The 25,512-nt window shown below is 37.5% G+C and overlaps 1 protein-coding gene across 1 annotated transcript in view; it reads right to left on the reverse strand.

Annotated features, from left to right (window-relative positions):
- The window catches only part of LOC115448500 (nephrin), a 232,147-nt gene that overhangs the window by 84,677 nt on the left and 121,958 nt on the right, over positions 1–25,512 (reverse strand). The window contains exons 3-5 of the mRNA XM_037441711.1: positions 25,058–25,171; positions 11,204–11,407; positions 10,311–10,471 (exon numbers count right to left, since the gene is read on the reverse strand). Of these exons, the coding sequence (XP_037297608.1) occupies positions 10,311–10,471; positions 11,204–11,407; positions 25,058–25,171 (479 nt within the window). The remainder of the gene's footprint in view (positions 1–10,310; positions 10,472–11,203; positions 11,408–25,057; positions 25,172–25,512) is intronic.

Raw genomic sequence — 25,512 nt, forward strand, 5'->3', positions numbered from 1 at the left:
TTAATCTACACTAATTATAAAGAGGCACTGTTTGTTGTTCACAAGAAATATTTTTTGGAACTAATGAATCCATTCTAAAATTCTTTTAATACTGGATTCTGTGTCTTAGTTACCAAGGTTAAATTTGATGCCATTAATTTTGCTTGAAAAATAATTTTATCACACGCAATGTCGTAACGAAACGTAGTCAACAGGTGCAAGTAGAGCGTCCACAGGTCCGTCGGGCTATCAGCTGATCGATGTATATATAATATGTCGTACCAGCCTATATTTAAAGGCAACATACATCTGTTTATTTTATATAAAAAAAAAAGTATAAAAGTAAATAACCGTCATAGGAATCGAAACTAAACAATGATTCAGCCCCGATACGGTGTCACAACACCATGAGGGCCATGCTACAAATTCCTTCATTACAAAAGCTCCAAAAATATTACCTGTTAATAAAAAACGTACAAAAAGTTGTAAATTGACTTGTGTCGGAAGTCAGGGGCGGGAGCGGACGCGGCGGCGGGTGTCGTGCCCGCGCTGACTGATAAAAAATAGACGAGCCCTCGAGTTGGCGCGGCGAAGTGGAGGACCGGTAGACCAGCGAACCGTGAGACCGACGCCCGTGGAATAAGATAACGGGCCCCGGTGTACTTTTTCTCCAGGCTTTATTAAGTATTTCATAGCTATTGCATTATTCCGGCGACATGGTGTGTGGTGTATTTATGAGGGAACGGCGAGATAAATATTCAAATAACTGCTTGTTTTGATTCACAATTTTGAAGGTGTGGGTGACGGATATTTCGGTGACTTTTAGTATTATTACATTATCTAAGATTCATACTTGTTATATATAGTTTAATCGATTTAAAATGTAAGAGTTTTATATTTGTGGGTAAGTTTTTAATTTACGTTAAGAGCGTTTTTAAATCATTTTTAATATTTAGCTATGTGTATAGCTCGGGGTCTATCGCATCCGAGAAGACGCCTACGCACCACAATTTTAGCTATTTATGTCGCAAAGTAGTACCGCGTCGGTAATGTGCATACGTGCAGCACTTCTCCCGCCGCCGCCGGTCCCTCGCGCCGCGGCCGTCTCCGTCGGTGAAGAGTTGCGACTCAGTACATTATTTATGCGTCTATTTTCCTGTTTACTCTCATTTGCATTTAAGAAAGCAATTTGGGGAGACGTTTTGGACGCCGGCGGGGATGCGGGGCTGTGTGGGAGGGGGAGGGGGGTGGACACTTGTTTGTTGACGTCTTCACTAGGCGTCGAGTTTTTCTGTATTGTACACGAATATTTTTCTTGTGCGTAAACACGTTGACATTAAAATGTCTGCGAATTTACGTGTATTAGGGCGAATGAAATTAATGTTTTCGACGTTCTCATGGCGAGGAATTTTATATGTGTTTGGGAAAGCATGGTATGGTTGGCAAAATAAATATTTACTTAGAACATTTATGAAAAATATTGAGAATATATTCCGCGATCTACTGACTGAATGGGTTTTTTAAAAACGCTTTTTATGAAATGTATGTAATTGTACAGACTCACTACGTTCAAGGTAAAACTCAAAATTACTGCTCCGCAATACCATACCGTATAGAGTAAAGGTCCTAAGAGTATTTTAAAACAATTCTAATTTAATACGCACCAAGTCCAGCAAAAAACATTTTTTGGCTAATACTAAAAACAATGGCTATATTCAGAAGAGATGGCAAGCATTGGGAGCGGCGTTAAGCGTGTTTATCGCTGATCCATTCATTACCCTGATCGCAATTCGGCCCACATTTCGCCACTCCTTGCCTTTTTAATCCGCCCGAACCGAAATGAGCCATTTTTCGCAGCTGCGTTTTTGCACCACATTGCAGTTCATGTTCGGATCGGACGGAAAATCCATTGATATCCGGCCATTCCGGCTATAACCGGCCAATAACCGGCGGTGGCCGGTAATATCCTGTAATTTAATAGGTGCCCTGTGTAATCGCACGCGTGGCGCATCCGCGTCACGTATTGGCGTTACAGTGGAAGCGAGACCAGTGGCGCTAGTTGGCGCAATTAGTTTCATTATCGGTGCCGTGGGATTTGCAAGTGTGTATTTTTATTAGTTGGAATCAAAGTGCTTAGCATAAATGAATTGGGTACTAAACGGGTCGTAAAATTTTACAAGTAATTTTATATGTATGTTAAATTTATTTCTTTTAATCGTTTATTTCCGTGCATAATACGACACCACCACTGTAAGGTCTAGGGTTCAAATACCAAGTCTGGCCAAGTGATACTGGGTTTTTATATCCAATACCAGCTCAAAATCTGGAATATGTGCCTGATATGTGCGATAAACTCGCCTCCTATCACATGATCAAATGACACTTACAGGCGAAAAGTGAGTGCCCTGGTTCCACCTCCGCCTACTCCTACGGGGATAAAAGGGGGATGTATGTGTGCATTTAATCTCCAACATGAAAGCATAGAATACGTTCTATATGACATATTTGAAATTCTAGTATCGCGGGTTGCTTGTGATAACATTATACAAAGAAATAAAGGTCAGAGTACTAATATTGTATTTGCTTTAACGGAAATTTAATTAATTATAAAATTGGTCTAAAATATGTTTGTTGACGAATAAATCACGAAGTACGTTTTTTATGAGTAGAACTGATATCTAAGTAGTTCTTTTCAAGAAATAAACACAACATAAAGGTAAGGCAGACAAAGTTGTAATGAGTGTTTCTGCAATTTGTTGAACTTATTCCTGTTCCTAATAATTATGTAATACATAACTATCAACACATTAGACAAAAATCCCTAGCTATTCACATAGAGTGTTCAAAGAGATTCCCGTAAAAATACCTGGTCTAAGTCCCTATCTTATACTTCCCCAGTTAAACACGCCAGCAATGGAGCAATAAAATAAGTTGGAGCACTGTCGTTCGTTTGCTGCGTCCGTGGCTCAACGGAGCGGCTAATTGTATGCACGGGTGATCATTTCGCGTCCGTTCGCGCGGCAAATGTGTAATATGTTTCGTTATCGCATTAGCAAAGTACACGCCGTGTCGGGCGCATGACTGTGTACTCTACCAGATTTCCTTCAACATTGTTATTGAACTATAATTGAACATTTTAATAAGTGTTCTTTGTACGGGCTTGAGATTTATTGTTAAGATATATAGATAAAAAAAACTGTTATCGATAATTCGTTATTACCTATCATGAAATCACATCAATTTAGTTATGATTGTACAACTAAAGACGATTCTACAGTTTGTCGAATAAGTCGCCCACCTGGTGGAAGATGTCATGCTTGAAGAGGCAGGTTTCTTTACGATGATCTTGAGCGTTAAAGCAAATGATTATAAATAGTAACTAGAACATAGGATTAATTTCAAAAACAGATTCGTGCCCTGATATCGAGCATGCAACCTTCATCTCCACACTTCTACCACCCAAGGCTGCGCACCAATTAAAATGGATTTTAAATATACGCCGGTTACGGTCAAATACGCTGGCGGTACGCCAATATGTACGCGAGTACGCCACTACGCGATACGCCGCTACGATACGCGCCAATCGACAATCGATACGATAAAACTTTTATTTGATCTCATTTGAATGGGTTGGAGTGGTTGGAGTTCCGCTCGCAGCGCTTTCTACGCTTATTGCGCTTACGGCGAGCGCATCGTATTATCGACGCGCACTTCACCGCTTTCATATCGCAGATACGGTTGCGTCGAATCACATTTTAATGTAGGCCAATATAGGTGTACCGCGCGGCGGGCTGGTGTGCGCGTGCCTTTATAAGATACCAACGAGCATTGCATTAGCAATCGCATTTGATTGTTTTGTCTAATAGCCGTATGGTTTTAATTAAGGCATTTACGCTGGAATGAGAATGGGTGGTAGAGTCGGGTTGAAGATAATTTGTGTGCAGCACAGATGGGTTCAATGGACATAAGATGGAAGCTGTGATCACTTGCAAGTTACTTGGTAAGCTATTAGGTCGATATGTGAGGAGGACGAAATGGTCGCTATAAGATAGTACAGATGGCACAGGTCAGCCCAGTCACTGATTGTATATTACAATCAGTCGTGAGTAGAAAAGCAAAGATTTATATTGAAACAAGCGTTGTGATAATAATCGTGGGTACAGCCATCAGTTTGCGCTATTCATCACTTGCTGTTACCCAAAGTGGTGAAGAGACAGGTAGCAATCAAAATAATGTAAGCGATGCACGTAAGCGCCAAAAGAAACACAGAGCAGGAGCTGGCTCGTATTTGTGTATTGTCACTAATAATGTGTGCGTATACCCCAACACACCGGCCCGTAGTAAACCCGGCACGAGGAGGCGATGGTTTGTGACGCCATTACTGCGAGGGGCTGAACGACGTGAGTGACGCTCATGGGCCGGACACGACTCGGCACGAGTGTGACGCAAATTTACACTGGCGCAGTTACTCGTCTTGCTACCTTCTGAGATCAACTTCAATACTGTTTAGGCTAGCCAGTCAGTTACTATCATTTAACATATCCGAGCGCCTACGACGCCTCCCCGCGCCCGCAGCCACGGGGGGTCCGCGGACTGCTCCAGGGTATAATACGTATTTCCATTCAGTTATTACTGACCCAACCACAACAGGATTGATTGCTAATTCTGGTAATCCAAGAGTGCCTTTTATTATTAGGGTCCTGCTATCCTTTTAAAGTAAGTTACGTCCCTGTACTTCCGCTAGCAATGTGTCAGTAAAGTTAAGTGGTCAGTAGCTGACTCAGTGTAAACCTGCATTACAGTAATTAAGGCGAATGATAGACGGCGGGCCCAGGCTGGACCGAGTCCAAGTGTTGTGTTGCCAAATAACGTATTAGCAGTTTTTAGCGCCGGAAGCGCGCGCGGGGTGCCAGCGGGGGGTGCAGCGATCATTAGTTCCAGTGAAAGAAATTATTTGAGACTCCTCGCAAGCGTTCCTTCCTTAGTCTTTTTTGCACTGAAGAAAAACGAACAGATCACAGATTTCCATAAAAATGTACAAAAAATGTTTCTATTTTTAACGGTATTGTGGGAAATAGCACCTAATTTAAATTCAATAAAAAGTTCAAATAAAATTAACTTTTAAACTTAAACCTTAAGTACGGTATTTAGGAGTTTGATCGACGACGGCCGTGAAACTAATTATAAAAGAAACAATTTAAATGTCTAATTATTCTGATAGCTGATAACGGAGTAAATTAATAACATTACATTTATTTGTTGTAAACCTGCTCTAACATAAATAACAATTATACTACGGCGCCGGAAGCTAGCACAAATGTGAAATGTTTAATATTTCTATGTACAAATAAATACATTTTCGCGGTGACATGTGTCACTAACAAAAAAGTCAATTTATTACAACAGGATTCCTGTTATGTGGTTATTTTTGAAGGCTTACAAACTAGTAGGTCATCTGATGGTGAGTGATCATAACAACAGTGTTGTGGGAAACCTTCAAGACATCTTGACTGGGAAGAGAGAGATTTTATGATATTAATCTATCCAGGATTTTAATGAAAGTTGTTTCATTCAGTTAATTTCTTAACCCTTAACTATGGACGTCATTTTTTTGTCACACTACCGCGGACGCGCGGTCTCTCGGACCGCTATGTTCTGAGTTAAAATACAACGTAAATATTAATTTTATTTTAACGCTATTATATTTATTATTTTCTAGGCATATTAAAATGAAATAATTTAGAAGCTTTTAATCAATCTTTATTTATTTCTCGCCTAATCAAGTCATATTAACAGTTAAAGGCACTATTTGCCATAAATTTACTTGAGATCAGTTTTAGGGCTGAAAACTTTAATGAATCAATCTTTTTAAAAAAATAACCGTGTTTTCTATAAATGTAAGGCTTATTCTAATATAAAATCAAATAAACGTTTTCTTAAATTCAAACATAAAAATTTTGACAATGGTCCAATATGTATCAAATTATTGGCAGTTTTTACACAAGGGTTTGGGACACTGTAACTGTATGACCTGTTTAGAACTTATGCAAATAAAATTGGACTTTCTCTTTAGTTTTGGAGGACAAAGATGACATGTTTTGCGCTTTGACGAGTCAGTATCCTAACTAGGGGGTTCGTCTAGAGCAGAGGTTCCCAAATTTATATTTTGTATAGACCCCTCTCAAAATTTTGTTGGTTCCGGTGGACCTTTTTATTTTTTTAGTTTTCGCAAAGAAAGTACATTACAACCACCGCCCAAGAATCGCGGGGGCCTATGTTAGGCTCATTGTGCCTTTAACGACCCCTATCAATATTATCTGCCTATATTGATAGGTGACGTCAAGCCAACATTTTAGTACTGTACTAGCAAACTTTCGCAAATCCTCGCTTGGGGCTGATACTCCTCATAATATTATCGTCTTTGCTAGAGGCATTGGTATTATCTTCATAGTCACTTATATGTTTTCAGATAAAATAAGCTTGTGATAAAAGCAATCCTCGATAGTTTCCTCATTATCATGCTGGTGCGACTCTAAAAGTAGATCATAAATATGTTGCAGCTGTGACCTTGGCGTTTATTTTGACGTAGATGCACTTTTATTAATATTTATTAACATTTTGAATGAAAATAACGTAAAAAAAAACAAAATCGGCGAAAAAATTTGTATAGGACGTGCGGTCTCGCAGACCGCGTTTAAAATTTAAAGACAAATAACTGGCCTTATTTGCAGCCGCCGACACTGTCTCTCATTTTAACACACGTTACGTCACTAAAACTAAAGCTACTGAGCGCCTTATACACGGGGAGCAAGTGGAAAGGTGTAAACACGAAATTTTCAAACTGCGAGCGGCCTGTGAGACCGCGCGTCCACAGTTAAAGGTTAACTTGAACCTCGGCTAGCACCAATTAATTCTCTATAATAGGAAAAATTGTCAACAGATGTGATGTAACCAACACAGAAAGAGATTTTAGTTTAGCCGTCAACGTCATATGTAGAGTGACAATAAAGTGCCTTATTCTGAATACTGAGACTGTACTGACTGGCCACTGGACATCACTGAACAAAGCGCCGGTGTCTGATTCAACCACCAAATCAATATTCCCGGACTCGTTCGACAGTTCTGCATCAAAATAACGCGCGCCGCCTGGTGTTCGATATAGTGCTGAACGGTACTGCAGTAAGCACTACATTATATTGTAAGAAAGGAAGAATAAACATAGACGAATTTCAACCTATTCTTTTGTTTATCTTTGATGTATTTATTGTATGTATTTACTTGATGGAGCGTAAAACCTATTATTCGTTTATGTTTAGTTTTTATTTTCTGTGAAAATGACAGAGCGTATTCTACGAAAATCGTCTACGGTGTAATCAAGCATTTTATTTAATTTCTCACGATACGTCACACCCAGATAGGTATTTTTGTGTAATATTGATATTAAGCACAGAATTTTGTTTTACAGATAATAAGCAGTTGCAATTTTATTAGTACTATTTTTATTGCAACGAACATTTCTGTCACGAAAACAATGATATGTTCGCTCTGCTGACACATCAGTCGCATCGCAAATTCATACGCTGACACGATTTGGAAGCAGCTCGCACATAAAGTTCCACCGGCATTAATTAGTCTCTGCGTAATGTATTAGGAGCGAGGCACCTGCATTGTTCCTACGCACGTAATGAGCGCGATACCGCCCTATTGTTTATCTTTCACTATTCTTGCCCCCGCATTGTTTGTGGCCTCGCGTCACAATCGCGGCTGAATAGTTCGTTTCCTTTGCATTTATTATTTTAATTAATGAGTTTTTTATCGGCAAAGCTATCTGTCATCCAAATCCTGAAAATTCGTCCATGGAAGGTTTGCCATAGAAGTGGTTCAATATAAAAATTCGGCATGATGTGCCAAGATTTCACTATTTGATAACTAAAAGATATAATAGGGGAAACTGGGTTAGCAGGCCAAACACAAAATAGTAAAAATCCAATATATTTCAAACAAGATAAACGGAACCAGCACTAATCCTCATTACGATCCGATATCTAATGTCAGCACGATTAAGAGTTTCCTCAGCGAAGTGAAGCGAAAAAATATCGCCGCGCTCCGCTGAAAGAAATTCCCGGGAAGAGGAAGCCGGGTAAAGTTGGCTCGACCAGTGTTTATTACCGGACTGTTTGTTATGCCGGGCTAAATCAGCGATCTGCCGAGAGTGGATTAGCTTCGGCTGCCAATTAGCGTTGTTCAGTCCGCCTTGTCCAATACAACCCGCGCCCTTACGGAAACTTCCACCAAGGAATCCCGTACAACTTTTACAACTTGGAAATCAATGCTTGTGAGTCATTAATTTGTTTATTGCATCTTTAGTATATCAGTTAAATAGTGATGTAATGCACGCTTGGTTGTGATGAGTTTTTATTGTGTATGCATTATATTTTTTTATTTTCATAAGCTGATAAACGTAGTGCTTCTAATGGATTATAGACACGGAAAGACTTTGTGCTTTGTTGTGAGCAAACATGACGGTCTGTCAAGCTAACGAATTGCTCGTCTCAATAATTAGGATAGTACAAAATTTAATTATGTTAAACAATTTCTTTATGGACGCGATGGCTTCTAAATAACTTGAGCTCATGGTTTAGATTAATCGATTTGCCTATTACCCCACGTTCCCCTAACATCGACTAGCACTAAATCAATTTGTATGCATAATATCATAACACAAGCACACGGGGGAGCGGGGGTGAGGTAATCCGATAACACTCGCGGCTCAGGGGAGCGTGGGCCAATTAGCACACGCTTATACAACACGGTCGCAATGGTCTTCAGGATCTAATGGCTGGAGCTAGAAAGGAACGGGACGGGACAGCCGTTCTTTAAGTTAAATTAATTTGTATCTTACAGTGCCGACTTTAGCGTCTATATTTATGTATTTTTCATACTGATGTGGTATAGAGGTAGACAGATATGGTGTTAAGTACAGTCCTAGTATAATTTGTACGTTGCGACCGTCGACAGTCGTCATCGTCGTCGTCGACCTTTTGTAATGATCGTGTTGGGGCTGACGCCGGAGCACGATTTAGCGAGACGTACCGCGGCCAAATATGGCAAGTTATTTAGACACTTATGGATACAAAAATATATACCCCCAACAGTTAAAATTTAATATTACCTGTCAATAGTAAACGATTTTAAATCTAAAATTACTAATATTTGGGTTCACGTTTCATTGCGCACGATAGCGACTTACGAACATTTGTTATTGAAATAAATTTAAACATTATAAAACTTTAATGTAAGCAAAATAAGATTTAAAATTACTTAGCATAAATCGCTTTCCGTCATATCGTCAACGGTGAGCCTCGGCCGTTCTGTCCACTATGTACTCTCTGGATTACAAGGTAATACCAAATGACAGGGATTAAGCTGTTTGTATTACTGATTTCAATAAGGGATTTGCAACCTTAATTATAAGCCATTAAGGTGACGCGTAGCAGGATATCGGATTACAAGCATCCTTATAATTACTGTAGAGAATTGGTATATTCGATTTTAGTTCAAATTTCCATGTATGAACTTTAGCCTAAAAATAATATAAAACAAATCTACTGTTTTATATTGCTCATGCTTAACAAAGCTGATAAAATTTGACATTTAGCTGAAAATAATAAAGTTATCCTCAAACAAAATATAGTTTAAAAACTTATTATTATAAATAGTTTAAGCAGATTTCCAGAAAATACTCAGTATTGCCCGGTTTATTAAAGTAAATATTTGTTCGCCTAACCACTTAAAAAAACACAATTGGCTGTAGTACGTACATACGTAGCTTTACGTAGACCTAAGTTTCCTTTTAAAAAAATATTGCCTTCAAGGAGAAACTGGTCGATAGCCCATCTCATTGTGACATTGACTAAATAAATTATTGTAGATGTAGATATATTATTCTAAGTTTCAATCTCAATTTATTATTGTCAAGCTCAATTCACTGTGATCATTATTGTAATTTTACACAACGTTTTAGACGTTACATATTAAGTTGTACTCGTACATAACTTTGCATGCTGTGACCATCTGGTATTTGTAATGACATTTAGCATTAATAATATGTACCTTAATGTTCCATTATGTTCCTTAATGTTCCATTAATAAATAAAGGATATAAAAAATTGTCGCTTGCAGCGAAAATACACCTAGACTTGGGTTGCATAAGTACATAATCCTAGAACGAAGTAAACGCTGCACTATAGGATTCTAGACATTGGTATGGAGAAGACCTTAGCATCAATAACACTGTAATAATGCTTCAATGTTGTACATCTAGTACTCACCGTTATCCTCTTGAGTTGCCGCTTGCCTTTATACCAGGTGATGACAGCGGGCGGACGGCTGCCGGCCGACTCGCATGCCACCTCGTACCTCCGCTCGGCGGTGAGCACTCCACCCTCACCCACTTCTGCCGGCTTCTTTATCTCTACTGTTAACGGTCTCACTGGAACAGATGCAGAAACACACTAATGATAATGAGATTGGTTGGAGTTGGTTTTAAGAACATTAATCATTAATTTCGGAGGGCCCTTTTTATGTTGTATTTTTTAACCGCCTGTAGAGAAAGAGGGGTATTATAAGTTTAGGGTGTGTATCTATATATCTATAGCATCATAGCACTTAAATGACTGCACCGACTTTGATACGCTTATTTGTTTGAAATTCAATGTGATCGAGTTGCTTCTTAGCTATAATTCAGGAAGATCTGTTGGGGCGTTTGAAGATCATCAGCTCCTTCTTTACTTTCACAAGTCGGATTGATTTTAAATTTAGTATGTACTATTACTTCGCTGGTATTTTAAAGCAGATATATCGTGTTTGGTTTCGTAAGAATTGCTTCAATGAATATCTGCTAGTAAAAGACGATGAGCACGACCCAGCGTGCAGAAAATAGTGATTTATAAATATTGAAATAGAAAATACTTTTTTTTAATATATATATTAGGTACTGATGTTGTAGATACTTGGTACGTAAAAATAGTAATTTATAGCTTTTGCTCAGACTTTAGGATATTAAAGAGTCTATTTCATATTCTGTATACTATATTTTACATGTTCTTAATTTGACAAAAGAGTTTTACGGACTGCTGAACCAATGAGGTGTTTCTAATAGTTAGAGATGATTAAGAGAAGATTGGGGAAACAGTAAACAATAAATTTACAATAAACAACTCACGGAACATATCAAGTACGAGCGACACCTCCTTGGGCGGCACGAGGTGCGAGTTGGCGGCCTGGCAGGTGAACACGGCGGCGTAGTCGGCGCGCCGGATGGCCGGCCACAGCAGCCGGTTCTCGATCACGTCACCCGTGTTATGCTCATACTCCTCGTCGACCAGCACGCCGTTGACAAGCCATCGTACTGACGGCTCCGGGCGACCTACGATTCAGATCAAATTGTATTGTAATTGAAAAGCGACACCTTAGATTGCTACAACTAAATTTGTAGCTGTACTATCACCGGGCATGAGCCTCTTCTCTTAATAGGAGATTAGGCCTTTCGTTCCCTGCGCAGGAGTTAAGTTCAGAACAAACCTTTGACATCTCTTAGTAGCATAACCCACTGTATAAGTATAACATATTTATAAATAGTACAAACGTCGACTTTAAAGCACCCAGAATAAGAACGTTAACCAGTTAGCCATATAAATAAACCGAGACACTCCGGCACCCTTTGTCCCTGGTCCCGTGTTTATTTGGCTGTGTGCTTTTGTCCGCGCCCGTCCACTTCGCTCAATCGAATTAGTCCCGCAGTGGGAACATCTAATTCCGCATGTCAATGGATTTAATTTGGATTTGCTCTGAACAGATTGCCCTTGGCTTTCTCATGAGGTTTATATTCTGTTCTTGGATGTATGTGGTATTTTTTTTACTGAAGCGAAGTGCGTTGGATGCAAATTTCATTTGATTCCCATTAACATTGCATAATTCTTTCTGCGAGATCAGATCTAGGACTACAAAAATATCCCATATACATCTTTTGGTAAAGAATGTGGTTGTACAAATTAATTTAATTTCCATTGGCCTTTTCATAAACGTAGGGTCATGATCCTAGGGCATTGAGTACCTGTGGGGCCGTGTACCTCGACGCAGAAGCTGAGATAAATGGCGGGACATCTTGACGGCGGCGGAAGGCGGTGGGCCATATTTGTCATCAGCAACAGCGGCCGGACTTTAATTGTATAAAGATGATAGATTTTGGTCATTAAAAAGTTGTACTTGGATCTCAAATAAGCATACCCAACATAATGATAGTCATTTTAATGTAATCTGTATGAAACTCTAAAAATACCATTTAACGGAAACCATTTTGAATGGGACTGTAGTAGGACGTATGTAGAGGATCTTTCAAATAGTTCTATATGATATAATATATTACTTCCTAGTAGTATGTTGCATAATTATGTCATCGTTATTCGTTTGTTAAACTAAATTATAGCTCTCACATGAAGTACCACGGCAATTAATCTGAAGACTAGCGTATCATCTACGTTGCGGCCTAATCTTCGAATCAAAACTTCAAGTGCTTGTTTTCCGGCCGGTTCGCAACGACACTTATCTGATTTGTAACAACATCGGCCCTTATATCCGGCACAAATAAATAAATTACTCGTCAAAACCCTAAAATTTATTTTATATAGTCTAGCTGGCGTGCAAATATGTTACATTTGCGAATTACGTACATCAATGCTTCTGTGTATGTAAAAGTGGGGACATGTCTCAACTGCCTCGGTGGCAAAGTTATAATGCGTCCCGGTACAAGCACGACTATCGCGCTGAGGTCCTAGGTTCGAATCCCAGATCAGGCTAAAAATAATTGTGACTGGGTTTTTCCATCTTAAAGATGACTACGTCGCAGCCCGGAGTCGAGAAGTAATCTTCAGAAATAAAGCGCGAACATAATATGTTAATACTTCTTTCATTCATAGAAATTACAATACTTTAGTTCCACCGTCCGTCGTATGCGAGAGTTAAATATTTAACTTACAGTTATTACCAGTACAAACGGACCGCACACGACTCCACTTTGATATTTTATTAAAGTTCACTTAGTTCGTTCAAAGTAGGATTACACTGAATGCTAAACTAAAACGTGATCTCAAGTAATGGGTAGAAATTGTATGTGTTAACTTTTGTATTGATGTATTTCTTATGTGTTGAACGAAACACATACTAATCTCGTAGGATGATTTCTACGATACAGGCGTGCCTAGTGAAGAAATCGAAGGAAATAGTTCACAGATACATTGTGATCAGCAAAAACATTATTATACTGTTTTAAGTTTAATCTATTTTTTTATATATGTTATGTTTTATGTGTTTTGCTGTAATAAACAATTTTTTCGTTTTCATTTTTTTCATTTCTAACTCGCTCGGCTGCGTGTAAACAATAGAAACAACAGGCAATATTAGCAAAGGTTATTATTTCATGTTAGGTATATATTCTTATATATTATAAAATACATATTAACTAATAAAGTTACCGCGCTGCGTCTATCCGTTTGAACTTAATAAACTAACGAAAGCTACTGAACGAATTTTCATGTTTGCGACAATAGAAGGAGTGATTTAGGGGGAAGGCTTATGTATAATTCATTCACGCTTTGTTCGACGGTTCTGCTATTTATGCGAAACCGAAAGGTCGCTAGTTATATATAAAAATCAGTAATTTCAACTTTGTACCGTTTAAAGGTACTAAGATAATGTGATGGCAATGTTTGTCTGACATATTGGGAGACACAGAACTACCATGTTTTGTGGAAATCAAGCAACTGTCTAGTTCAACGTCTCTACTTTAGGACCAAAGCCGACTGAGTAAACAGTAATAATGTTAAAATCATCAAAATTTCTCTCCCATCTACATTAGCGTATATACTATAGGACCTCGTTATACCTTCGCAATATAGCTTTTCTAACTATCTAACACAATCAATTAAATAAAATAATTTTCCCGAACGCAGCACAATTTCACGCCGACAGGAACGCATCCCAATCAGGATAATAAAACAGAGCGAGCAACAGGTCCGTCAAAAAACGAGCGCGTCGACAAAACAAAGTCCCTCTGATCCTGCAGTCATTAGAAAGGCATCTGGAGTTCACAGGAATTGAATATTTTCCCCTCTATATTTTCTGGGAATACGCTTCAATCAATTTCTTGATTATGTAAATTCTGCGTCGTGGCCCGTGGGGTGAGCGTGCCGCCGCAGTAGATATCACTTTTTGATTCTTGAAAACAAATACCCATTTGCAAATTCAATATGTCGGATTCTTTGTTCTTTATGTAGAAATTGTTTTAAGAAAAGAACTGCAAATGAAAGAGTTTGGTAAATAACTTGGAATATGAACTTTACTGTTGGCTTTTTGTTTTCACAGACATGGCTACAAACTATAATAATATAAAACTAAAGTTTATATTGATTAAAATGTGCTAATTTTTACCGTCTCGATTCTAAAAAAAACTTTCATTTATAATAAAAATAATTATACTGGCGAGCCAATTTTAATAACATTTGGAACGAAAGACTGAGGACATGCTTGTTCTCCATTTTGTCTCAAAATATATCATTCCTTCAAGCAGTGCCACATACAGAACAAACAATAAAACCTCAGCGGTTTATAAAGCAGGTACAGTGTACAGCGGACGATGTGTTTGGCCACGTTAAAAGCGTTTGTGTGTCTGTATGACGGGGTCGAGGCGTCTCGCTACTATACAATCAAATAGCTGAGATTCCCGCCGCAAGTTATGTAGACGTGGTCAGTGAAGGATTGTATTTGTCTTCACATCGATCTTCAGTATAAAGGGAGACTATAAAATTACAGAAGAAATCTGTTGTAAAAGTACAGGGTACGAGTTATTTTTTTTTATTGTCTTAGTAGACAAACGAGCTAGCGGTCCGCCGCTTATGGCCATAAGCAATGCCAGAGGTACGGCAAAACATTGCCTACTTACAAAAAAAGGTGCAAACAACTGATTGTATAATCTGAGAGTAAGTGGTTACTCTACTGATATATACAATATGATCTGCATGCAAGCGATGTTGACTTAGTCCACGAAGTTTGCCGAAAATTTTGTGAGTTTATACTAACAGACCCGAGCTGCACCAGCAGAAAAACATACTTGTAACTGATGTGGATGCTGTTATATATCGCTGCGGTTGACAAATATTTGGGCTGTATATCAGGATTATTGAACCAAAAGCTTTCGTCATTTCTCTTTTATATGATTCATATTTTGCAATTATATTTATTCTGTGGTTATAAATAATATTTATTCATATTATTCACGTTTTATTACGTATTCAAAGGCTCAAATGTATGTAACTCTATGTAGAGCGTTAGTAAATACAACATACTGCAAGGTAACGCTCGTCGCTAAAATATACGGGCGGTGGATCGTTGTGTATGACTATATAAAAGTTAAGTCAATCATGATGGCATCGGGGTAAAGTGCATTGCCTTACTTTAAAATTCACAGTCCCAGTGTTAATTATAGACAAGATCTTAGCCTAGCAACTTATTTATTTATTAATTTACAAAAGATGATAGACAAGGAAAAGCAACGATAGCCTAGTTGGGTGTGGAACGGAATGCCAAGACGAATGTCCGCAGGTTCAAATCCCAAGGGCACACAGTTCTGCCTTTTCTAAAATCATGTGTGTATTCTTTGTGAATTTATCGTTCGCTTTAACGGTGAAGGAAAATTCGAGAGGAAACCTGCACATCTGAGAAGTTCTCTATAGGAATTTCGAAGGTGTGTGAAGTCTACCAATCCGCACTAGGCTGCGTGGTGGACTAAGGCCTAATCCCTCTCAGTAGTAGAGGAGGCCCCTGCTCAGCAGTGGGCAAGTATATAATACAGGGCTGATATTATTATAGACAAGGATTAAACGGGGCATGCGATAACTTGCCACCACCATTTACAACCTGAAAAAATATTGCCAGCCTTGCACCTGCAATGGAAATTACAAAGCTGTAAAGTATCTCTCAGACTCACTTGTCTCGACGTTTAGTTGTATAAAACCCCAGACAAAACTAATGGATCACGTCTTTGTAAGTTGGGTACAATTACACAAGAGCACGTGGCGCGACGCGATATATCGCACTTGACGATACAGTTCGGCGAAGATAAAAGCGTTTCTGTGTCCGCGACGTGCGGCGACACATTGCCTCGCGACGCGGCGTGCGCGACACAGCGCGGCGCCTTGTGTACTTTGTAGCGATTATACTTATAACAAGCTCCGCGGAAATAACTCTGTTATGGACCCCCCCCCCCCCCCGAGGCAATTCTTGTGCGCTCGGTCTCCATACCGAATGCACGCCCATGCATGGGAGGACATTTGTCGCGGCCCTAGGCACACAAAAAGTGATGCCTACACCCCCATGGTTGCAAGTTCACATGGGGGGTCTGACAGGGACTCGTTGAACATTTCACCTCCTTTTCCTCTCCGCCCATCCTTATACTTCTTCTTCCTTCCCCCACACTCCTCTCACAATTCTTCCCTCCCACTTTCCTCCTAGCCCCTGCAGTCGTTAAGCCGGGAGGAACCAGTATACCGTTCGCAGGTTCCTCCCGGTGTTGACCGCAGGATCAGCCGTTAAAAAAACTCTGTTATGGAAGGAGCAGTGGCAAAGAGTCGATATAAACAGAATCCTGCCGGCTTCCCTTTATATAGAATCCTACTATCAGAACGATTTGCAGACCACATTCATGCATATTACTATGTGTTGTATCGGGTTCCTTTTCGGACAACATTACCTTTCGCCACAGTGAAAGAGAGTGCGCGGGCTTTATATACAAGCATGGTGAATTGTTTATCAGGTTTGATTGAAATGAGAATAAAAGATGAGACAAGATTCGTATCTTGGTGTGGGGCCAGGATGATGTGAGCTCAGCACTATTGTAAACATTATACATGGACCCTTCACCTCTGGCATCTAGGTTTAGATAGTATACATTCAGAGAACATAAAAAATACAGTAGTCCTGTCGAATCCTAGTAATATTATAAATGCGAAAGTTTGTGAGAGTGGATATATGGATGTATGTTTGTTCCTCCTTCACGAAAAAACTACTGAATGGGTTTGAATAAAACTTTACAGTAATATGGGTTATACATCAGAATAACATATAAGCTACAATTTATAATGTTTTTTTTTTGTAATTTGGTCATAATATAACGATACATATCAAGTAAGTCGAAAAAAAAATCCCAGAAAACACCTTCACGGGGGCGAAGCCGCGAGCAAAAGCTAGTGAAAATATATGCAAATATCAATAGTACTTGATACATGATAAAATGTGAACCATAAAACAGAGTACTGCATAAACATAAACAAATGTTTGCGTCGCGACAGATCAAAGTGAAGGGCCGTGGGTAATGAGGCTCGTTTCAATATGCCTCCTGCCGCGTCTAGCGTAATTGCTGCATAATATAATTTGCTCGATTATTACATTGTTGTCTGATAGTTATTAGGGCGTGTATATAATGTGTGTAAAGGCATATACACTGATAAAGATGCGCTTCAGTGGTTACATTTGACGGTATCTAACTAGTTCTCACAAAATCATTTTTTATGGGCTTTATTTCGCTTAACATCAGTGCAGGCACTTTGCCGAGCTTAGAAAGAAAAAACAACAGTGCTAAAATATCTGTCACTTTATAATACTTTGAACAGGCTGTGTTCTTCGCATTGAAATGTTAGGGTTTCAATGTGTCCATAATGATAATAAATTCTTTAAATTAGAAACAAAAAACCCTTTTTATAACTAACTAAAGCGCTCACAATACATACCTACACGAGCAAACCGTGAGATAGTGTCGCTCCAATCACAACATGCGCGGCACACACATAGGCGAAAATGTTATGCCCTTGCCTTCTGCCTACCCCTTTGGGATTAAAGCGTTATGTGTGTGCCATCATTATAAATAGCATAGAATTAAACACAAACACAAATTAATATTCATCACAATAAGTATCTCAGTTGATTTATACTGTGTGAGTTTGAACTGAATTTAGATTTATCGTTTATTTATCCACCTGCGCACAAATTGGATACAGTTTATGTAAACACATTAATAATAATCTTTGGACGCGTCACTCAGTTGACACCTATTTGCTAGAGTTCAGGCATCGGTGTAAGATATATGATTTAAATTTATTTTGTCTTCTCATGCAGTTAGAGGCATGAGAATGTTGATGTTGTGGGTTTTATCACCGGATTAAGTAGTGGACTTAATAATACAAAGAGAATGACCGTCTAGAAATCTTCTTTAGTAGAACCACGTGTGCTGGCTTGCGAAACTACATCTTCGAAGTGTCTTCTATTTCGGCTTGAATCAAAAGTTTCGGCGATCGATAGTTTAATTGTAATTATTATTAAGCTATAAAATAAGCAAGCATACGTGTTCCCTTCTTCCTATACCTTGGGTTCCTTCAAGCGGAACGTAAATAAGCAATTATGCGTCCCGGCATAACTGTACTGATCGTCCGAGAATCTATAAATATATTAACGGTCGACTTATTTTTGTTATTCACATCACTTAACATGAAGTGCAGTGAAGCCACGTTGTCGTGCTTTCGTTAAAAAAAACTAGTCCTTTAATATCAAATAAGATCTTCTCACTTTAAATCTAAATATAAATGGGTTGTCAACTAATTCTGATTGGCAAATAATATAAATAACGAGTGTAGTACGAATCTAAACGAATTCTCGAATAAATACTGCAAAGTAAAATGTTTACTTTAAAATATACATGTTCGCCTCCAAATGTAAGAATTTAAATAATATTTCCGTATTAAAGTGATTTACTGTAATATTTTTTATATTTTCTGCGTTTAAATAATGTAAGGAACACTATTCCAGCCCCGCGACGCGATCTCCTGCGAAATACATAAATCTGCCAGCATTTGCCTTTATTAAGACGTATGTTTGGTCTGAAATATTTTTATGTAAGAGTTACTTTGACTTAAAATGACGAAAACATTAAACTTAGAGTAAATTACGTGTTCATATTTTTAACATTTTTGTAAAGAAGATGGAGTTTCGACTGTGGACGAATTTAGATCCACAAAATTCTTTCTAAATCGACCAACCATTCAATCTTTTATAGGAGTTTAGTTTAACATTCATCGAAGGAGATATAAAAATGCAGTTACTTGCAATTCTAAGTAACTTGTAACCTACCGGACAGTACCACTGGCTGGCAACAGTATCCTTTTTTTTATATTGTAGTGATAATGTGGTTTCATTGCACGTGATGTTAAGTGAAGTAAAACAAAAAAAAAAGTGCGCCGGTAAAACTTAAAGCCATCCCCACGGTCCGCACAGTTACCGGCCTGCATAATTGCTTTTTAAAAAAAAAAAAAAACTAAAATAAAATATAAAAAAACGGCGATTGAATTCGAAAATTAGTTTAATTTCAATACTCATTTAAGGTCAAGTTGTAGTAAAAAGGAACACGTATGCCGGCAAACTATTGCACACTTTAATAAAAGGCAATAGGAGGTTTTAAAACAACACGATTTTCATAATCTCATTTAGTAATTTTCCTGAACGTGTTAGGTTAGTAACACAGTCACCGTCGCGTTCGTATAATTGCTTCCTTGCAATTCGGTCGCAGCCGATGTTAAAGCGCAGGAGCGGATCAGCTTTCACAGTTTGCTGCACACTGGAAATACGAACTAGACTTCTTTAATAAAATTTTCTACTACACTTATTTCCAATATTAATTTCTTTTATTATGTCTTATTATAAACAGAGAAAGCAAAAACCTCTGCTTTTATTAATACTATTATTGGTTTTGTTTAGTAATAGGGCACTTTGTCTAAGCACAAAGGACCTGGTTTCAATTCCCAGATCGAATAATTAAAAAATACGTCTATTTTTTTATTTATTAACATCAATAAACGATTAACATGTATACATCGGTAAATATATTAACTAAATCCTAAATCTATACATATTATAAAACAAAGTCCCCTTTTTCTGTCTGTCTGTATGTTATCGATATTCTCAAAATCTACTGAAAGGATTTTTATGAAATTTGGTATGCAGATAGTTTAAGACCCTGGGAAGGTTATAGACTTTCTATCCCGGGAAATATATAGAGGGAATTTAATCACGGAAAACTCATACACGTAGGCAAAGTCGCGAGCATAAGCTAGTTAACTCATAAAACACTATTTACAAGTCCAACAAATAGTATGATCTTTATTCGAAAATACCTTTACAAGCTTGAAAAGTAGCGAACTGTATCTAGATAAAATACAAAGTAAAAGGTCACGGCCGACACAACTGCAGCGCCACAGCCGCCGGCAGCGAGTGTTATCACGATTATAATAAAGAGTATCGAGACGATAAAAGCGTTTCTATGTAGAGTACACGACACTCGACGGCAAACATTCCGGCCGGAAGCGAGTGGACGTCGGAGAGCGATGGGAAAGACAACACTGCGGGCTTGGCTAACAGCAGTTAGATTGCTGGGTTACACTTACGTTTAACCAAGTCCAATCAAACCAAACCCAAGACTAAACAGGCCGGCATAATTGTGTCCATCAGTTCAGCCAGTTCAACCTGCTTCAGTTACCATCAGGTATAGTGGGGTTTTTTAACAGTGGTTTTTATTGTGAGGATCGCTTACCAGGCGACTTGTTAGCTCATTCGCCTAATTATTGAAGTACCTATTGTTATACAAGGACATTTTACATCTTGTATTAATAAATGAAACCACGTAATTCTCTTTTCCTATGTTAACATTGCGCCAAACAACGAAACGAAACGTTTTTGATGAATAACGAATTTTTCATCAAAAATCCCAATTTCACTTTTTAATATTTTTAATCATTTTGCAGTTTAATGCGAATATGGATAATGTAGCAGTGTATTTCTGATTGAAAACATGATGTTGCCGCTATGACGAATTCTTTTAGAGTAGTAACAGTGGTATTACGGCACGTAAAATTAAAATGATTTTTTACTGACATTTATTTTGTTCGAAACTTACTTTTTTTATTACATCTTTGGTTCGAAGAAAATATTCTAAAATGTTATTTTCAAGAAGATAATATGTGGTTTCATTTAATAACGCAATCTCAAAATGATCCTGTATTATGTATGTACCCATAGCCTATACGTAGATCATAGGTACACGCGTACGCGTTCCGCTGGACAGTAATAATGAGTCAAAATACTGGTACAAATTTTTAATTTGCACAATAATCATTAATACTCCTAAAAGCAACACCTATAATAAGAAGCAGAAGATCCAATCAAACAATCCTAACTCTATGTAAATATTCGAATGGCAAATATAAGCTTGCGGTGTTCTAGAGCCGTAGTTCCCTCTGTTGATTCACCTTACGAGTATTTTATCCCAGTGTGGGAGTGTTGTACTATTCGGGTAAACTTCTATAAGCACATTTTTTTTGCGTCGCTTCGATAGCTCCAAAGATTAACCTTTACAAAAACACTTACAATTTTTACCGAGATTGTAATGATAATTAAGATTACAATATGTAATTACAATCCGTTAATTTTAATTTAAGTGATGAAACAAATTAGAGATTATATTTATTACATTTTTCTCTTTCCATTCCGTGTGAATTCTGTAGCTATATACTAAGGAAAATGTATCTATATGTAATACAATCAGTCGTAGTGACAAGCCCTTTTGCCGACAAAAACATCAAAGAATAAATTCCGCGAAATCGGAAGATATTACGTCGAAAGGAATTGACAACGACTAAATTCGATATTCTATTTTTTTCTTATATTTATAATAATATACGAATATAAGATTATTTTGGTACTCACAGTGCAAATTCTCGTCTCGACATTCATTTACACAAGGATCAGTGGTCCAGGGTCCATAGAACCCGGTTCCCGTAATCAACTTATTATTAGAATGATTTGAACACCACATTTATGCATATTACTATCTATATGTTGTGTCGGATTCTCATTCGGAAAATTAAATTATATTTTAAATTAAATTAAATTATATATTCAAATTATCTAATTTAATTTAATTATTCTTCGCCACTGATAAGCATATTACAATTTCATTTAATATGAGCAAGTAATAAGTACAAGAGACAAATTGAAATGAAACGGAGTGATTTAGAGACTCGCTCAACTCCATACAATTTGTACAATGTAGTCTAACCAGCTTTAAGCTTATTCACACAACATCTTAGCTTAATCCCACTCTGAATATCGGGGTGGGTATTCCGAAAGTTCCAAACGTTACGAGCTTCGTTTTGGTACACAAAGAGTAATAGATAATGAAATGAAATATATATTAGATAAAGTTACCAGTATAAAAATTTGCCGCATTCAATTTTTTTTATCTAATTTTGCGTTGAATTTGTTTAGTTCAGTATTTAACATTATCAAACTGTTTATAATTTATAATTTTTTACTGCAATATCATTTTGAAAAATATTCTCGTATTTTTGGAATAGCCACCAAGAATACTACGTTGTGAATTATCGTTGACAATAATTAGCTGCGTAGCGGAGAAAGACTAACACCCGAAATTAATAATGTATCTACTATCCAAGACTGAAACCTATCTTAGATTGCCGACTATCTTTCGATTGGTCTCCTATCAGCATGCCAATATCTTAACTCGCCTATCCTTGCTTGCCTTCAACGATAGATCGCTGGCAATCCTTTCCAGATGCGTTCCCTCCTGACCATTCCATTTTATGCAGAATATTCCATCCGTAAAATAAATACTTTTGTATTTTCCATACAAACTATTCGTTTCAATATTTGCCTAATTGGAACAATAAGACTTGAAGTAATAAAAAAATATTTTATGTATTTTAGCCCTCAAAAGAAATAATTAATAATTAGTACATGTCATATTTAAGATACAAACTTTTTAATTAGTTTCAAAATGGAACGTGAGTAATGTGGTTGCTGACATATTTTGACACTGAAGTTTAATAACATTGTTTATAATATATTAATAAATCTTTAAAGGATTTAGTTTTTAGTATGAAGTACGCAGTAAACTCGGTGCCATATAATAATAATTGGACTCTGTACACATTATCCAGTGTTATGGAACAAATTACAATTCCGTTATACATAATTGTTGCATAACTTTAACCGTTTATGCAGCGCACGCAACGGAAGCTCTCAAAAGTAATCAATTTTAGCCGATTTTGGTCCCATTGGTCATAGTGTGAAGATATACATATACCCTATAATAGCCATCCTCAATAAATGGGCTATCCAACACTACAAGAATTTTTCAATCCGAACCGGAAGTTCCTGAGACCAGCGCGTTCAAAAGAACATACTCTTCAGCTTTATATAATAGTATAGATAATGTATGGATATTTTGCCTATTTCTATGTTTTAACTTTCAACTAATAAAACTATGTTAATTTGTAATTATTATATTGAATTACAAATGTAGATAAGCAATAAAATAAATAGCAGTGATTGTAAAGGTATTTTATTTTACTAAGTAAAGAAGTTATTTGTTAATGCTGTTCTTTCTCCAACATCTTGATTCTCTATATTGTTCTCATAATTAATAATATCAGCAGTTGATAATTCCACTTGGGTTGGAATTTCCTCTAGCCTGTGATTCCGAAAAATATTGTGCAAAACTGCAGTTGCAATTATTATTGTTTGAACTTTAGGTAAAGATAAACGAAATGTCAATGCAATCACAGGGAAGCGACGTTTCCATGTACCAAATGTCCTGAAAAAGATAATATAAATATTTCCTATTCCTCAGCAAAAGTTGATGGAATGGAGAAACACCATAGTTCCTGAAAAAACGATGCAATTGCCCCTTGTTTGTACCTATCTAATAGTTCGGTAGGTACGGTATTTTTTGTAAATAATGTCAAAAATTATTTACCTTGTACATAGAAGTAACACGAATATACGAGATCAGTTTAACTAACAATGATTGGCAAGCAGATTTCGAAAGCCTAATCCAAACGTGAAATCAAACTCATCCAGGGTCTGCATGTAGTTAACTCTTTTCATTACCCGTGATGAAGCGCGACTTTCAGTTTCGCTATCAGTATTGCTAGTCCCTCCAAATCACTGTCGTCACTGTCACTAGAGAATATGGATATTTCCATTGCCTTTTCGTTTCCCTTAAAATCAGTGTAAGCGATATTCAAAACATATTGAGTAAACTGAGGAATTGGTCCGATTGAAAAATGTGATTGTTTACAACAATCAAATCAAATGTCAAAACGGGTAGATAGAGTATTGGCAAGCGTAAACTGTCATTTTCATACAGAGGGTAATCTATGATCTGTAATCCGTCCTCTCAAAGATCGATTATTGTTATAGATAGCTTACTGAATCTAAGGATTGGTTATTGGCATGCTTTATCCATAAAAACGAATGAATTATCAATCTTAGATAGCATACATTGGATTAGGATTGGTTATTAATTTCGGGCGATAGCGTACGTAGCCTACCGTAGAAGTGTAGCCGGGCGGCGTAGCAAACAAAAGACGATACGGCGTGGCGGCAAGATTTCTCCATTAAGTATTTATTGAATTAACTGATCCTCCAGAATGAAGTAAGACAATTTATTAGGAATTGCTCCGTCTCCAAAGGGCACATTAATTCCCCTGCCTAATCCATTGTACGTGGATTATAATTTATTAGATCTGTGAAGATTCACCGAATTTAGCGCTCGCAATCTTACGCAGTACTTGCACAGTTCTTACTTTTATTGATCTGCTTTAATCTGTTTAATATACACTTATAGTATAGGAAGTTATGTCAGTTTGTAAGTTAGTAGAAGTAGTTTATCAGATTATATATTTTTTTATATAATAGGGATCTGTATTGTTCTTTGTACACTCATTGTTGAGCGATTGTTTTCTTTTAAATTGTTTTAAGCAAAAATACGGAACTAAAAAAAAGAGCCAATAATTGTTTATAGATAAAGAAAACTTGACTTAATTCGTACTGAATGGGAAATATATCACGTTACACTATGGATGTACGTGTAGTTGAGGCAGTCTAAATGTTATCTTACCCCCGAGCACCCTGCAGGTGAGCAGCACGTCGTCGCCCTCCTCGTGCGGTCCGAGCGTGGTGGTGTTGATGACGCGGCCCCAGCGGTCCACCACCACTGGCTTCTCTGGTGGAACTGGGGACAAAACATTATTATTATTAAAAAATATTATTTTTCCTGATTATAAGTCTGTTGTATACTAGGGGCTTTCTGGGTAGGAATCACCGCAGTGTCTATTATTAACGTTAAGCAGCAATAAATGCATTGTTGTGTTCCGGTTTAAAGGACATATTAACCAGCGTAATTACTGGGCAATACGAGATTTAACATGCAAGGGTGACGAGCGCTGTGGAGTCCTGCGCAATTCTTTGAATTCAAAGGTTTGTATGGTGTTTGTTGGTATTTATACGTGGTCGTATCGCTTAACGTGAGGCGAAAGGGACGCACTTCTCGTCATACCATTGTAACAAAATATT

Source organism: Manduca sexta, chromosome 23, assembly GCF_014839805.1.
Source record: "Manduca sexta isolate Smith_Timp_Sample1 chromosome 23, JHU_Msex_v1.0, whole genome shotgun sequence".
Lineage (NCBI taxonomy): Eukaryota > Metazoa > Arthropoda > Insecta > Lepidoptera > Sphingidae > Manduca > Manduca sexta.